Source organism: Piliocolobus tephrosceles, chromosome 9 (genome assembly GCF_002776525.5).
Source record: "Piliocolobus tephrosceles isolate RC106 chromosome 9, ASM277652v3, whole genome shotgun sequence".
Lineage (NCBI taxonomy): Eukaryota > Metazoa > Chordata > Mammalia > Primates > Cercopithecidae > Piliocolobus > Piliocolobus tephrosceles.
This window is the reverse complement of record NC_045442.1, coordinates 50,103,510-50,122,185: the sequence shown is the minus strand read 5'-3', so window position 1 is coordinate 50,122,185 and position 18,676 is coordinate 50,103,510. Positions and strand designations below refer to the sequence as shown.

Sequence of the window (18,676 nt, the reverse complement as noted above, 5' to 3'; positions counted from 1 at the left end):
TTAATTTAGTAATGAAATTGTAACTTTGTTCCTCAGTTAATGAAAGGAAATAGATGAAGCAGATACACATATTACTTATTGTTCTCAATTATGTACTGAAATCTCAATGTCTTCCAGGGACTCCTGAGGATTACCCACGGTTTTTCCATATGCATCCTAGGACAGCAGAACTTAGTCTCCTGGAGCCAGTCAACAGAGACTTTCACCAGAAATTTGATTTGGTTATTAAGGTAAATTAAGCTAATATCTTATTTCCTTGTGTTTATGAACTGCTAATCAGATAAATTTGTAGAGGCTACTGTAGGCAGTTTTATGTTATAAAATTAAAATTAATGTGGACAGCAACCAATTCTTGTTAAAAAAATGTGAAGTCCAGTTTTAATATATGGCATTGCTTTTCTCTAAAATAACTTTTTATAGTACTATGGGATAAAATACTAAATATTCTTATATGTAACCAATGCCTTGGTTAAGTGTATACAATTCTACACAATTCATTACGTCTTCTCACATTTTTTTTCTACTAAAAAGAATTATCGTTCTACCACAAAAACATGACCAATTAAGACATCTAAAATGTGCTTGATTTATATCTGTTATTTTAATTTTGTTTTCATTTTTATTAGTTAATTTTATTTTAATGTGTTTTTGTGTTTTTAATGCCGATTTTTCCAACATAAAAATAAAAGGTCTTGCCTATCCAAAGATGCATTCAATACACATCTCATTGTTTTCTTTATATTGAAAGATGATCTTTGACCTGAAATAATTTTGAAGCTAAGTTAATCTATTTGGCATTTCACTTTTGGTTTAATAGTATATCTGTATTTTAATATAATCATTAAATAGATACTATAAAAATGCAGATATTCTTCTAATTAATTTTGATGGACTTCATTGAGATGGTGAGATTTAATCTAAGCAGTGAAGGAAAAACAGGAATTTGCCAGGCAGAGATGAGGACTGGGAAAATTTGGGCATTGTAAGTACAACAAAAGGCAAAAGCAAAGATTCAGCATAAGTTTTGTATATAGTACACAACTTTCTCATATTTAAGTATGCAAAAAAACCTCTAGAAATGCATCCCAATGGTATTTTTCTTACCTTTTGAAAAATGTAAACATATTAAACGAAAAGGAAGTAAGGTAAGGAAGCTTACTGAGAATGAACATTGTTTAAGCTGCTTTATGTGCATTTTTCATTGAATTGTTGCCACAACTTTAGTATTACTCTCATTTGCACAAAATGTGGAAACTAAAGTTCAGATAAGGTAAGTGATTACCTTAGATTTAATTACTAATAAGGGGCAGAGTTGAGATTCAACTTAGTTTTATATACACTGAAGCCATGCTCTTTTCACTTCACAAATATGCACATACTTAGAAATGGTTGTCTGGTTAACAATTAATAGATATGTCTTTAGCACAGAACCTGTGTTTATTCAGCAATCCTTGTCCTTGAAAAAGCTTATAGCCTAGAAAGGGAAACAGTCATATAATGAAATAAATCAGATATAATACATCAAATGCTAAGAGGAAGACATGTAAAGAATGGTAACGACACACGGAATAGGGACATTTAAATTAATCTGGAAACTCATGGAAGATTTTCTGGAGATCACCCCAAGCTAAATGTTGCTGGATTGAAAGAGTATGGCCAATGAATAAAAGTAGGGAATATGTTTGAACATAAGGAGGTGCAGAAGTAAAAGCTTGGAAACATAATGCACAGGCCACAAGCAGTTAACAGGGAAATGAGGTATAGAGCCAGACCACGGAGGGAGCCTGAAGGGTGACTGCAGTTTCCTGGGATTTCATTTATTAAGGGTTTGGGAGTTATTCAACAAAAAACACCACTTTAACCGATTGTATTAAATTCCATGCATGAGATTCACTTTCTTACATTGACTATGTTAATTGTTATGAGAGTATATAAAACTCCACAATGTGTACTGATTTTCTATTGTGGATCTCCCTGGAGTCTTGTGGTGCTGCTTTTTATGGGAATTAAGAACTTTGACAAAGCACTGTTTCCAAACTGCCACATGTGAAACCAAAAATCAGTTATTTTCCTTTATTATTGAATTCAGCTGTCCTGGTGTACCTGAGTACAGTGTAACTCAGTCCATCAATTACAGAAAAAAAAAAAAGCAATTATAATAGGTCACAGACTTTTTTGTCTTAATAACACTTTCTTTTATTAATAGAGGTTTTAACAGACATTATTAGATTCAAATTACTATGTTTTGTGTGAGGTCAAGGGCATAATAAGCCAAGGTATCTAACTGTAATAATAATGTGCCACCTGCTTGAATAATAACTGAGTATTGTGGCGTTGTTCAGGGGACTATTGAAATGTTACAATCTCGCAGTTCTCCTCTACAGTAAATCTTTCAATTTCTTCTCTCTCTCTCTCTCTCTTTTTACTTTAATAATACTTCATTTTTTCATTGGCCCTAAAAGTTTTTGTTGGACTAGATCCCAATTTATGTTTCAAAAGCAGAGAAAAAATAAAGTGAAGTATCGTCTCCTACATTTTGAAGAAGAATTCTGCTTTAAAAAGTTATGTGTGTATTTAACAGCTGGTGAGTGCTATGAATTAGAGATTTATCATGTTCATTTGTTCCTCTATTTCTCCCAGTGATTTATTCAGCATGCTGACAAATAAAAATGTAAAGGTGAAACTTGGAAGACAAAGTGGAATAGTTCACAAACTTTAGAATCTGAAAAGATTAAAATATGCAACTGAAAAAGTTTGTTCCATTCCAAAACACTATCCTAAATGTTATATAATTGTAATCATTTAAGCATACTTTAAAATGTGATATACACTGTGAACAAGAATCATAGATTTGGTTTACCCAGGACAGTACATGTTTATGTCTGTTGTCTTTGTGTAATTATTCATAATACCTCTCTTGCTCTTTTGAATGTCCCAGTTTGTATAAGTTATTTGATCACTATACTCATAAAATAAAAACTACCTATGATGTAAAAATATGAAAGCACATTTGAGACGCTGGTAAGAGTGAATTAGTTCATGTGTGGACCATCTATTACAAAGTTCATAAAATCACTTTCAGTATTATAAGTGAAATATTTTAAAGTATTATTAGTTGATTTATTTATACTTCAGGCATCTAACACAAAGCTACTGGTCATTAATTATTAAGATCAATTAAATGGATAAATTATGAATAATTTACTATCTCTCAGTTCTTCAAAGAACAATTGCATGTTTTAATCTAAATCCCTTTAATTAACAATGAAGACCAAAGATCACAATGAAATTATAAGCATAATTGTTTCATGTTTCCTCTGATTTTTATGTTGTTACTTGTTATGCCGACGAGCGGCAAGGATCTTTTACTGCAAGTTCGAACTTGGTCCCTCCATTCCACAGCACATAAGAGGGCCTCGGACAATGCGTGTGCTCGCTTTTTATAGCCCGATGTAAACAGGACTTGTAAGGTTGCAGAGGAACAAGGGAATTCTTTAGGTTACAGCATTACAATTGGTTAACATATTAAGTTATACATTTAACAGTTTTCTATTGGTTCCCACGCTTTCAGTAAAACCACAAACGGCTGTGTCCTTATCAGGGATTTTTCCAGGTGGTGTTTTTTCTAAAGTTGAGATATATGGTGGGACGTGTTTGTTCTGGGCTCAGGAAATTGAGAGATATATGGTGTTTGTACTGGGCCAAGGAAATTGAAAGATATATGGTGTTTGTACTGGGCCCAGGAAATTGAGAGATATATGGTGTTTGTGTTGAGTCGAGGGCTGAGGAATGTGCCTGATTTCTTTCATACTCACTGACCTACTTTTTCTGTCTAGCATGCTGCCTTTTAACTTCTTTTCCTTCCAACTCATGAGCTCATTAACCCTGAGCTCTCACTACTTCCCTTGCACACCCTCTGTTCCAGACATACCTCTTCCAGTGCTCTCCACTGACCATACTGTTTCTGACATCTAAGCATTTAGAGATACTGTCCCTCTTCCTGAATCATTCCTCCCTCTTCTTGTCAACAGTCTAATTCAAACTGATGCTTCAGTTTTTAACTAAGAAGACGTTTGCCCTAGAAAGGCATAGCCACTGTTAGGAAGCCTCTTTTTTGCAGCCTGTTGGCCCCTAGAGTGGCCCCGATTACTCTATTGAATGTACCTGTTTATTTTCTCCCAACTTTTACAGGAAGACAGATTGTGAAACATTTAGTTACACTGTATCCCATGCCCCTACACCTACCTATATACAGCACATAGAAGCTGCTTAATAAACATTTGTTGTAATGATTTTCTCCCTGACACAGTAAATCTTTTCAGACTATTGAATCTGTGTACCTACATCTTCACTCTATCCAAATACATACACTTGAATGTGTATGCATTTGATAAAATTTGATCTTGCATCCCTGTCCAGAAAAGAAAAGAAAAAGATGCAAATGCGGCAAATAGATTTCCATATAAATTTAATCCCTGGAAAAAAGGTCAGACCTTTGTTACGGCACAACTAAAGCTATTTATGACTGCATCAAAAAAAGTGTTGTGTTTCTTCTAAAGAAAAAATACATACCTGTCATATAAAATGAGCCAGGGAATTAAAAACTGGTGAGCTTGACTCTTAGTGCTGATGGGCCTGATGCCCTGGCAAGGTGTGGTCTTTGAGTAATTTGAGAGTTACAGGAAAACAGTATTTGAGAAATGATTGAGGGCTAAGAGGACAGCTACTACAACTCCTGTCCCTACGTGAGTCACTAATGCCACAACTCTAGAAAATGTTTAGTCACTATTTGAGTAATGATAAAAATTGTATTTTACTTCATAGAAATTTAACAGTAAACCCTGATTCAATGATTTTAAAGCATATGGCATTTGCTACTTTTCAATTTGTCTAATCCTTGTTGAGAGCTTCTTAGGTACCTGGCATTTTTCTTGGTGCCAAGGAGACATATTTTACTTCTGATGTCTACAGACATCTTTTCAATTATTGGTTGGATAACTGCTCCTAGTAGTATTTAATTATGACAAATTAAAAATATAGCAAACTATATATATCCTTTAAAAATTCCAAACCTTCTATTTTCTATTCTCTTTTTCAGTTAATCATATTTCAGTCGGTCACCCGCCGAAGCTAGACACTGCCACTTCCTCAAAGGTCTTTACTCTCGCATGTTCCCACTCAGTCACCAATAGAATCCCTTTTTGATAACTTTGAAATTCTCTTGAATATCTCAACTCTGCTTATCCACTGCAATTCTTTAGTTCACATTTTCTTGGCCCATCTTCTTACACAAGCAGTCTCTAAAACCATAGCTTCATTTCTGTGCATCTTTTTTTTTTTTTTTTTTTTTGAGACAGAGTCTCACTCTGTCGCCCAGGCTGGAGTGCAGTGGCTGGATCTCAGCTCACTGCAAGCTCCGCCTCCCGGGTTCCCACCATTCTCCTGCCTCAGCCTCCCGAGTAGCTGGGACTACAGGCGCCCGCCACCTCACCCAGCTAGTTTTTTGTATTTTTTGGTAGAGATGGGGTTTCACACTGTTAGCCAGGATGGTCTCTATCTCCTGACCTCATGATCCACCCGTCTCGGCCTCCCAAAGTGCTGGGATTACAGGCTTGAGCCACCGTGCCCGGCCCATTTCTGTGCATCTTATCCATCTTTTCACACTGCCAGCAGAGTATCACTAAAACAGCAAAAAATAGATCATATTGCTGCATGTTGCCTTCAAGCCAATTTATAATTTGCCCCCTACCTGAATTTCCCACAGAGACATTGTCAAGTTGAAAGATCACAGGTGTCTAAGTCAGGCAGAGTAGCAAGTCAAAGATCATCAGTCATCACTTCTCAAAATGAAAAGGATGGGATCTACTGTGAAAATGAAAAAGCTAATAAAATTAATTAAATCTGTTATGGAGATGTGAAATATAAGTTATGTTCTTTCTACTTTAATGTGTAAATCATCAGTTTTCAAAAAAAAAAAAAAAAAGAGAGAGAAAGAAAGAGAAATGGATTGGCACTCCCATAAGGTGAGATTGAACAGGGGCCATCAGTGACCCAGAGTTAAGACAAGAGGAAAAAACATCAGGGCTGCTATTGCCACGCTACAAGAAGGAAGACAAATGCTGCGAATGGCATGTCTTCTATATCTGGAAATATTCTAGCAATATATTCCTACTCTTCTTCTTATGGCAAGAATGAAACACACACACACACACACACACACACACACACACACACACACACAATCAGTTCAGGCCACTCTAACAAAGTACAAAAGACTGGGTGGATTATGAACAACAGAAATATATTTCTCACTCTTCCGGAGACTGGAAATCCATACTCGATATGGCGGGTTCTAGTTAGGTTCCTTTTCTGGGTTGCAGATTGTCAACTTCTGTTTGTATCTTCAGTTGGAGGAGAGAGGGTGAGAGAGCTCTCTGGGATACCTTTTGTAAGGACAGTAATTACTTTTATGAGAGCTCTATTCTCATGACCTAATTACCTCTCCTAATTGCATTACATTGGGGATTAGGATTTCAACGTATGAATTTGGAGAGTTACAAATATTAAGTCCATTGCACATCACATCTCAGTTCAATAGATTACTAAATAATATAATAAGTTTATCTTTTCTACCCCAGTAGCCAGGTCTCTAAGGTAAGGCAAAGTAAATTAAATGTCTCTTATACATTTTAGAGAAACTCATTCCACAGAAATTTCAGGCATTACTTGTTCTTAGTAATGAAATAGCAGTCTTTCCATGAATTTCCAAACAAGCATTACAGTTTCTGAAATCAATTCATCTTTGATACACTGATAAGTGTTTATCTTTTAATTTTGTGTTCTCCTTTTTTTGCTAAACTTAGCAGATTGCCACATAAAGCATAATTTTTGTCATGATGTGTCATAGCATCCAACTAACAAAAGGGGATGTTATCAACTGGGTTAAAATTAGAGGGCCAAGAACAATTTGAGAGAAAACTACTTTCCACGAGACTCTCTATATAAGATCACTAATACTTCTAATTAATGATGAAGAAAATCCTTCATGTTAGGAAATTTGAACATGTCACTGAATAAGTGGGAATGGTTAAAACAAATGACTATATCTGTTTTATCTTAACTGTAACAGAGTAAGTAAATGAGCTCAGAGGTAGAATATGAAATTTTAACTGCGTAAGGATGAAGTGATGCACGTGGATAGAATTAAGGGATCAAATGCCAGAGAAGGCAGCTAAGAGTATCCTTCAAGTTTTCTGCTACAGTGTGACGTTGTACACCACCTCCCACCAGAGAGTTCCTCCACAAGGTGCCTGATACCACATCCAATAACACATCATGAGAACAGCAACAATTTGACTCAGATAACATGTTGAAATACATCACAGAGGATGTAGAAGCTCAAAAAGAAGTCAATCTAAAAAAACTTAAACTTTTAAAATTTTTGTCTTAATGAGTTAAGTTTAATCAAACAAAAATATTGCTGAAGGGTAACGCTACCATGACTAGAAAAGAATAAATAATACCAAAACACAAAACAAACAAATGAACAAAAAAAAAAAAAAAAAAAAAAAAAAACCGGATTTGTGTTTCTTCAGAAAGAACACTGTGTCTTTTTATTTTCCACTGGTTGGTCTCTAAAAATTCTAAGTACTGGCTTAAATTAATTAACTATTATGCCAATTATGGAAGCTAATAAAAGGAAAGGAAGTATGATGTCCTCATCTCATAATGTTATTCATGCAGGAGCATTAGAACAGAAATAGAACGTAGCAGTTGAATATAGTGGCTGTCGAAATGCACAAACTAACAAAAGACACACAGAGGTGACATTTTACTTGGCCTTTTTTCTTCCTCACAAGGTGACCTGTAACTGCTTGGGAAGAAAAAAGGCAATTTATCCATTCTCATCAGAGTACCTTCCTTTTTGCCAAGGCCTTCTTGTCGGCAATGGTCATCCTAAGAGTACAACAGCAAGACCAAACATTGTAAAATGTTCAAAGGAAAGGCACTTTCTAAACCCTTACCATGTCTCCCCACTCTGCCATCCTCACACACATAAACATCCTTAGCACTCTGCACATATGTTCCCAAGTAATCGTTCTTCATAGGTTTCTTGATTCCACAGTAATATAACAATGAAAGAGCATACTGAAAAACTTGTAGGCTGAAACTGTTATTTTTTGTCTCAAGAACAGTCTGGTAGGTGGAGGAACACTGACCTCTCACCCTCACTATCGTCTAGGTTCTGAAAAAATAACCAATTTAGATATAATTTTTATGTTGATGAAGTTTTAAAATTTGCTTATTACAAAATGCATCATTCTAGTTGACTAATTCATAGAAGGTACTTTAGTGAAATTTTCTCCTGGTTGAGAAAAAACTAGGAATGGGATCAGACTCCAGTGTAGGATAAGATGGCTTTGCTGGTTGGGGAGGCAAAAGGCAGGATAAAATAATAAAAATAAAATGTAAGTTGGAAGATTCACAGAAAAAAAGTTATCCCTTTCTCACTATCATAATTTTATATCTAGCTGACCTTGCTGTTTATACCCAAGATGATTTTCACATTCCAAACACCAGCCAAATCATTCAACATGTTGGTGATAAGTGAGAGTTTTCAGAATCTGTGGTCTTCCCCAGAGTGGCAAGGTTTTTTCTTTAAATCATTCAGAATTCCTTTAGTCATTCCAGTGTCAATTTATATCTCATTCTCTAAGCAAAAAGAAAGATTTTTATCACTGAAAGGTATACAAGAGATTTAAGGATTCATGTTTTCATTGTAACAAGTTATAAACAGAATGGGCATATTCTTACTTGAAGTGAAGATAGAAAGTATTTTATTTTATTAAAAATATTCCCTAGGTATGAAATGTGTCAGTATTATTTCATTGTTACATTACAAAGCTTTTTAAAGTATGTGCCTATATTCTATCTAGTGAAGTTATCTTTTTCTTTTTGTCATACAAAAATATGTGTTTGTTTCCAACCAAGAATGTATCTCTTGCTCTATAACCTTGCGAAAAAACTGTACAGCATACAACAGTTATTTGTATTTTATCCCATGAAGTTTATATGTTTTTTGAATTTGTTTATAAGTTTTTGAGTATGTTTAGTAATAGAAATAAATTGGCTTAGAGTCAAACTGATTATGCATCCTTTAATTTTTAGAGTATTGAATTTTAAGTAAAGGAGGCTTCTGTAGGTTTTAAGGCAGTTAATTTTACAAGTAGGGTCAATAATCAATAGTATATTCTTATTTTTATTAGGATGTTGCAAACATAATTGTGGTGTTTGCCATTACTTTTAATGGCAAAAACCTAACAACTTTTAATTAGTTGATAATATGTTCATTGATTCATGGAGCACAGGTTTTTCACAGTCATCTCTCCCTAAGACATTTTACATACACACACACACACACACACACACACACACACACACACACACACACGAAATATAACCTGATAACCTATTACCAATTACTGTTGTTTGGACCCCTAGTTTTTGTAGAGCTTCAGTGAGCTGTGGGATCCTACAGAGAGTTCCCTTACATAAATGACTCTCCTCCATTCTGTTTCCAACTAAATCCAAATTAAGAGATTTTGCTGAAAGTGAAGAAGAGTGATAATCTAGCCTTACATAAAAGGCTAGAGCAGAGTTGGCCTCAGCTGCTCACCCTAGGCTTTTTTAGTGTAACAGCTACCTATAAGCCTGTGCGAGAGAAGCTAAAATGCCTGATCCAACTGATCCCAAACGACTACTGATTCTACATATCAGGACCATGGGATGTGCTCCTTTTGGAAAGGCAGACTTCAGGGCTATCCCTACAGAATCAAGATTTACATGTGATTTTCAGGATGCTAAATTTTGAGAGCAAATTATATATTAAAATTACTTGAAAACTTAGGAAGATATGATAAAATTAAAATAATAAAGAAAACAAGCAATACAACAAATACATGTCAAGTATTTTGGCTGAGCCCCTGGGAATCTGCTTTAACGATTACCTTGGATTATTTTAAGGCAGCAGATAAGAAGCAGGACTTTGGAAACCACAGTGTTTGGGAAATACTAGTGGGAAAGTGCAAAAGGCCAAGTCTACTTTTGGAGTCTATCTTTAATGAATGCAGATGGTTGAAGTGGGGGGCATCTTTAATTTTCATGTATCTTCATAATGCTGGTTTTCCATGTCACTTCCTAGAGCAGCCCTTATTAAATTAGCACTTGGACTTGAGTGCCCATATCCTGCTTTACTGTGATAGGAGAGGGAAGGATAGTCTAGGTACACTTTTTTGGGGAGAAAGTTCATAGCTTATTTTTTTAGTAACATTTTAATTGAAATGCTGACATGCTACTGACATACAGGAAAGTGTGTATCTTGATGAATTTTCACAAAGTGAAGTTAATCATATAACTACCAACCAGATTTTTGTTAAAAAAAATTACTACAAACATCCTACATGCCTCCTACACCTCCTCCTAGTCACTAATCACCTTGCCAACACCTGACACAACCACAAACTTCCACTATAGGATTCTAACAGCATAAATTACTTTTCTCTTCTTTTTTGCAACATTTTATAATTGGATTAAGTGTTGATGTTTTTAATCAGATTCTTAAGAGTTTTATCATTCCTTCTATTTTTCTTTACTGTAACCAACTCAGGAAACATATGTTCCACAATCATATACTTTCCACCTGTGAAAAAGCTCCATGACAATGAATTGTCTGCTAAAGGAAAATTTGAGACTTTTATTAACATTTTGATTTCAAAATAAAAGTGCAAGTAATTCGCATTTGAATCCCAAGACAAACATGTCCAAATGTCAGGCTATTTGAAGGTTATACACTAATAATGTTATTGCCGAAAAAAATAAATTGGTTGAAAGCTTAAGTAAACATATTTTACCTGTCTAAAGTGATTTTTAAAATGTTAAGCAAATCCAATTTCTATCAATAAAGAAAGAGAGGATGTATAATTTAGCTCTCCAACAAAATTAACCGAAGTGAACAATCTTCTTTGTCTACTTGAGAGTTGAATTTAAAATTGAAAATAAAGCAATAAAGGGATATGCATGAATGATTGGTAGTTTGGTTGACTTGCCAGTTTTTCAGAATCATTCTCATATAAAGATAAATATGCAGCCTGTACCTTGCTGGGTGAAGAAACTTGGAAAAATTATACCCTTGTATATTGAAGGCTTTACTGAAGAACTGTTTAGCAAGAGGTGTGGTCTCCAGGAAGGGAACAGAGGAAGAAGAAAATTTTGAATTAAATGGTAGCCTTATATCCTATGTTTAGAGTCATTAGCAACAGGAATACACTATTACTCAGAACATTGTCATTATCTGCCTTCAGGGTACATTTTGTATGCATCTGTCTTTCTCTAACTAGACACCAGAAACCTTCTGTATGTCAAATTACCTTCGCTCTGCTTTTTGTTGTCAATCTGAGGTCCTTTTATTTAAAAATAATAAAGTAAAAACGGTGGCTTACACTCAAGACTATATTGATACTATGTATACACATACATACATGCACACATATACCAACATACCTAAATTCTAATCAATTATGAATAATGGAATGCCAAGAGGATTTGACCATAACATATGAATAGTAGCTAAGACTGAGTTTATTATTTGTAGAGTATTCCCACTGACATGCGAGCAATCCTTTGTAATGCTAGAGTCATATGACAATTTTCATGTTGTTGAACCTACACAGTTGATGATTGTATAATTGTATGCAGTTTCAGTTACTAGACTCTAAGTCTTCTGGTGTAACAGCATTGGCTCTTGGATGCACTGTATATTCCGGAGTTTTTACTCCAGATAATAATGACTATCCATTAGTAAAGACTGGTCCTCTTTACTAATGAATAGGGCTAAAAAGAAAGATTCTCCAACAATTGGAGTTTGAGTAGCCACACCCAGAATGATGTCTGTCAAAGTACATGCTGCTCACATTATAACCACCATAGAGAGTTTGATAAAAATGGAGATTCCTTGCCTCTAACACCAACATATGAACCAGAATCGTTGTGGATTGGGTGTGGGAATCTGCTTTTTTTTTTTTTTTTTTTTTTTTCTTGTTGCTCAGGCTGGAGTGTAATGGAACAATTTTGGCTCACCGCAACCTCCACCTCTTGGGTTCAAGCGATTCTTCTGCCTCAGCCTCCCGTGTAGCTGGCATTACAGGCATACAGTGCCACACCTGGCTAATTGTGTATTTTTAGTAGAGATAGGGCTTCTCTATGTTGGTCAGGCTGGTCTCAAACTCGCTACGTCTGGGGATCCACCCACCTCAGCCTCCCAACGTGTTAGGATTACAGGAGTGAGCCACGGCACCCGGCCCAGGGAATCTGCTTTTTATTAGTCCTTCCATTCTATTCTTATGCACATCAGAATTTGAGAATGATTGCCTTGTGTGGTTGCCATGATTTTTAACATTTATCTGTCCCTTACCTCTGGTGAAAAGAGAATGCCATTTGTTTTCCTTACCCACTCCCTCCATCCTTTATTCCCTCTTTTTCTTCCTCCCTCCCTCTTTTTTTTCTTTTCCTAAGATATCTAATGTTTGCAAAAATTGGCCAAGCAGGTTCTAAGAACTAGGTGTTAAAAGCTATAGTTCAGTAAGTAAAGCAAGTAAGTTACATTAATAAATTAAAATGTGTTAAGTGGAATGTAAGAGTACACACAGTCAAAATCATGCTAAAGTCCTCAATTTGCCTCATTCTGACAATAGTATCTAAGCCATGTGTTAAGAGCAAAGTCACAACAAACATCTCATTCTTTAAGCCACTGTCCATTTAAAAAATCATATAAATAGGCCTTTTTCCATAAATATTATATGTAAATGCATAAACTGTCTGGAAGATTATACGTTATTCTGTTCACAGCACCACCCCTATAGAGATGGAATCATAATTGATGATTGAGGGGGCTGGGTGAGGTCCATTCATAAGACTGGTAAGAATGTGCATCAGTATCAATTACCAGTAGGTAAACTTGTAGATATCGCAAACCTTTAAAATGCATGAATAGAGACATTCTATCATCTAAGGTGTTCGTGTTGTACATTCACATTAATTAATTTCTACTTTGTGTATGTTCACACACACACACACACACTGAAAAAAAATCCATAAATATCCATTGAATGGGAATTAGAATGATGTCACATTCACTTAATTTTTTAAAAAACATTTAATGTAAAGCCTATTAAAATTAAAAATACAGAAAAGTAAAAATAAATCTATATTTGAACCTCTTCCATATACCAGGGATTGTCTGAAATTTTAGCAGTGAATGATACAGATACATTTACAGTATTTATGCTCATGGAATTTAAAAATCTAATGAAAAATGAGGTTCAGAGTAATTACAAGAAAGGTTTAGGTTTTCAATAGCATTGGATGATGGAATTTACTATACATGCAATATGATTATATTTCTATTTTTGCATGCTATAAATACAGAAAAATATTTCATAAACTTATAACATTAGCCAAATTAAAATGTGGTACTACCTTAAATTTGAAAATTGCAATATTTATCTTTAATGTTTAAGTAGGGTAAGACCATAATTCGCTACATTGATATAAGACTTTTTTTCATCTTAAGTTTACTAACAAAATATTTCTTGGCATATATAATCTACTAATACTGTATTGTGAAATGAGAAGATGGGACTTCAAATTCAATTTTTAAAAAACTGGTTTTCACTTTTTCCACATCTATCACCTGAAGCAAGAGGTGACTTCAAGTTTCTTGTTTTCTGTACCTGTAAGTATGTAGCTGCCATTAAAGTGGGAAAGACCATGAGTACAGGAGGTTCGTGGAGGATAATCAGAATTTCATTGTTGCAGGTATTTGTATCTGAAATGTCTGTTAGATATTTAAGCAGTGTTATGCAGTACACAGCTGGATATGGATTGTGGAATTCAGAGGACAAGCCCAGGTTGGAGATTAAAATTAGGAGTCATAATAGTACTGACATTTTTAATGCTATGAGATTAGACTAGATGAGCAAGGGAGTAAGTATAAAGAAAAGATGAATACCACCTCATTTCTGGGCCACTCCAAAATTAAGAAGTAGGGGAGAAAATGGGAAACCACGAAAAGAGAATGAGAAAACATGGATAGTAAGATAGGAAGAGAACTGAGAAGGTGTTGCCATGAAAGGATAGTGAATAATGTTTAAATGCTGAAGATAGGTCAAGTAAGATAAGGACTGAAAATAAATATTGCTTTTAGCAATGTAAAAGGCACTGGTGATTTTGACAAAAGCAGCTGGCTTTGCGTGGCTGAGGCAAAAGTATGATTGAAGTGGATTTAAGAAAACTTGGGAGGGTGAGTACAGATGAAGGTGAGAACTTGAGATCTAAGAAGTGGGAGTTGAGCAATAAGAACACATGGACACAGGGAAGGGAATATCACACACCGGGACCTGTCAAGGGTGGGGGCCTAGGGAAGGGATAGCATTAGGAGAAATGCCTAATGTAGATGATGGGTTGTTGGGTGCAGCAAACCACCATGGAACGTGTATGCCTATGTAACAGACCTGCATGTTCTGCACGTGTATCCCAGAATTTAAAATACAAAAGAAAAAAAAAAAAAAAAAAAAAAGGTGGGCTCTGTAGATGAACAATAAATAATTCCTGGAAAACATAATTTCTTTCTTCTATCCTATAATTTATTTAAGTGATAAATAATTTTATAAGCTTTACCATTATCTTTTTTAAATTGTTGAATCTACTTGAAAAGTCTCATATTAGAGACTATGAAATTGTTAAATTGTTTGCCACTGGTTAGCAAGAACAAAGCTATTCTGTAGTCTCAGTCCTCCATTACAAGGTGCTCAGAAATTATCAGTATTTCCTTTTTTTAATATTGAAAATGGTTTGTCTTTTTCAGTGTTTGCCTTCCAAAGTAAAAAAATAGTGTGCTTTTTATACTTCATTATTTTTTGGCTTTAGTTTTACTTCGGTCTCATTACTGAAAATGAGACTCATGCCTAGACTCTTTTCAAACAAAACCCTAGCATTTAAATATAATGTTTAACTCATGACCATAGACTCTGTAGATACAAATAAGGTTACCTTATGAAAGTAAATGATTTTTAAAATACCATCTTGTTTCAATTGAGCTGTTTTTAAAATATTTCTCATTTCATCCACCACGGATTTCAGGGGAACAGAATAATTCAGATTTTTGAGAACCCTTATTTATATTATATGGAAGAAAAGATAATTGGATCAGCGTTTTCATGCATGGACCCACTAAAGAGCAAAGTATACTATTATTATTGTTGTTGTTTAAATTCAACATTTTAACTCCTACTTAACAGAAGTATTTATCACAATATTTTTTCCTACTATTCATTTGTCTGCTCTATCTTGCTTTTCAATATTCATTTGCATTCTATAAATTTGAGATATATTTGAGGAATCTTCCTGTGTAGACTCTTAAAAATTGGGAGACCTGAGTCTAGCTAGGCCCATGCTCTGTATGTTACTTACAACCTATGTGGCCTTGAATATAAAACTAACCTTTCTTTTTTTCCATCAGTTCAAAAATATACATTTTCACATCTGGACAGATAAATGACATAAAGAAAGTGGGCTTTGGAGACAGATATCTGGTTAGCAAATTGAAACACCTCAAATAAAATATGCAGTAGCAATCCAAAAATATTAATCATTATTAACACTAAACTAGTATTAGAGTAAAAATAGGCAGAACCTTTATATGTTATTTCTGTAGATATGAGGAAGTTATGAATTAGATTATTTTCATAGATCTAATTTGAATTTTATTTCTCTTTTCATTGAATCACTTTGTTTTCATCATGCAAATAATACATATTTTTACTAGCTTCACAGTTGGCAGTAAAAACTAACGACATATGATCTGAATGTAAAATGTAAGCTTATTTCATTATTATACAATTTTGCTTTTTTCATCCTCCTCACCCCCTATATATTGTGTGTGTTTGTGTGTGTTCATTGGGGAAAGAGGAAAAATTATAGAATTTATGACTTTTCAAAGCATTATTTTGTCCTGGATATGACATGCTGGTTATTAGAATAATTAGATCTAAAAGAAAGAGAGAGATAAAAGAAGAGAGAAAAAAAATCTGTTCACAGTGCCTTGCATGTATGAACTGCTCTGAGCCTGTAAGAGTGAAGCAGAGGATTCCTGCTTAAATCATTTCAGGGTCATTGGGTTGGATGCCCATATGGACCAATTAGTTGTAAACAGTGAAAAAACAATGTTTTCCAGGCATAGACTGTACCTCTTGCCCTGGTCAGCTGTCTCCAGAAAGTCTGATGTATGCCACAGAGGGAACTCCTAAAAGAACACCCATGGCTCAGCACAAATTAATCACAACTGCTAGATGCAGAAAGACCTCATCCATACTGATGGTGTTAGCAGCATGCCTGCTTATGTGCAATGGATACATAATCCCAGACAGGGCCAAACATTATTCCAGTACTGTTCTTCTTAATGCAGAGCAGGATCTCAAAGCATTATGTGCCATGGACTAATTGGACATTCTGCTGCCAAATGAAAAGTTAAATGCATAAGAAAATGTAGCATATTATTTAATTAGAGATATCAATATATTAAAAATCAAATATAAGGTTTTTAATCAATGCATGATGTGACATTACCTCCCTATGGGTTTATTAATTACCATAATTTCACATTAGTAATTGGCATAAATAATATTTCAACAAATCTTCAATATAAATAATATGAAGGAAAATATATTGTGATATTTCTTGGTGAAAAGTCAGCAATCCCTAACAATATCACTGTAGTTTGTTACCTACCTTTTTAACAGATGAAAATGTTAAATTATTATTAGAAGGAAGTGAAAAATTGTCTTTTCGAGACCGAATTTCTTTCCTTACGTTTTAACAGAGATCTCTAGCTGAGCTACTTATAAAGTACTGTCACTGTCCGTCTAGAAAAGCACACTAGAGTTTAATATCAAATATTTTATTTTCATTTTAATTGATTTCAAAATACAACTATTCTTACAATGGGGAAAACATAGCAACAAAAATTAAAGACAGAGTTTGAATTCATTTTAATAAATGTATATGCTATTAAATTATATCCATGTTTTCTCATAAAAGTTGGAGGAGATTTTCTAGAAGTCAATTGTGATGAACTCTTCCTTTAAATTAAACTTTCCAATACACATATAATAAAATATATGTATTTTTAAAAACAGAAAGTCTATGGATAGCATTTTCCTATTCACAGCATACCATGCAGAGATTTTCTAAGAAAATGTATCAGAAATAGAAATTTTTATCAATTTCTTAAACTTAAACTTAAACATTAAGTTTCTTAAACTTAATGGGAGAAAAAAAGAAAATTTCTATATAAGAATATTAATTTTACTTGAAAAACATTTCTAGTTAAATAATACTGAAATTCCACAGTTTCTATAATGTTACAATTAAATTTATTATTTCTGTTCTTTTAGGAAGCTTTTGGGGATGTTCAGTGGGCAATAAATATAACTTCAATCTATTAATTTTATATAGAATTATGAATTATTTGGGAATTGTCTACGTTTCTTTAGGCTGCAATAACAAAACACCATAAGCTGGATGGCTTATAAACAAGAAACATTTATTTTTCACAGTCCTGGAGGCTGGAAATTCCAAGAGTAAGACACTTGTAAATTTGGTTTCTGGTGAGGGCCCACTTCCTCATAGAGGATGCTACCTTCTTACTGTGTTCTCGCGTGGTGTGAGGCAGGGAAAAGGAGCTCTCTAGACCCTTTTCTATAAGGGCATTAGCCCCATTAATGAAGGCTCTGCCCTCACCACCTTACCACCTTCCAAATGCCACACCTCTTAATATTATCACCTTTGAGATTAAAATTTAGATTGATGAATTTGGGGGGTACAACAGCATTCAGACCATAGCAGAGATTTAAACATTAGTGTAAAATGGGAAGACACAGAAGAGACAAAGTCTATACGTATAGTTCTTTATTTGTGTTATTTTTTTTCTGTCTTTTATTTAAATATTTTATCAACAGTACACTCAAGTATCTCCATTTGTAATTTTCTGACTGAATGTATTTAAACACAATTACCTCTCCTACTGTATTCAATAAAAATTACAATAATTTGGCCGGGCGCAGTGGCTCAGGTCTGTCATCCCAGTACTTTGTGAGGCCCAGGAGGGCAGACCACGAGGTCAGGAGATGGAGACCATCCTGGCTAACACGGTGAAACCCGGTCTCTACTAAAAATACAAAATATTAACTGGACGTCGTGGTGGGCACCTGTAGTCCCAGCTACTGGGGAGGCTGAGGCAGGAGAATGGCGTGAACCTGGGAGGCGGAGCTTGCAGTGAGCCTAGAACGCACCACCGCATTCCAGCCTGGGCGACACAGCAAGACTCTGTCTCAAAAAAAAAAAATTAAATAATTGATTACAGTGAATTTTTAAAATATACACTGGATTTTAAAACAGGAGGCTGAAGCAATTAAGCCTCTCTGGATTTTCATTTCCTCATTTATATTTTCTAAAGGCCCTTTAAAGTATTTTTTCCTCGTGTAATGATATTAGTTAAAAAGAGAACCCTATATGTTGCATGAAAAGCGAAACTCCAAAAAGATAGCATAACATGTACTTTTAA

The 18,676-nt window shown here is 34.5% G+C and overlaps 1 protein-coding gene across 1 annotated transcript in view; it reads left to right on the top strand.

Annotated features, from left to right (window-relative positions):
* PCDH15 (protocadherin related 15) overlaps nucleotides 1-18,676 on the top strand; it is a 791,018-nt gene that overhangs the window by 469,811 nt on the left and 302,531 nt on the right. The window contains exon 10 of the mRNA XM_026454840.1: nucleotides 118-230. Coding sequence (XP_026310625.1) covers nucleotides 118-230 — 113 coding nt within the window. The remainder of the gene's footprint in view (nucleotides 1-117; nucleotides 231-18,676) is intronic.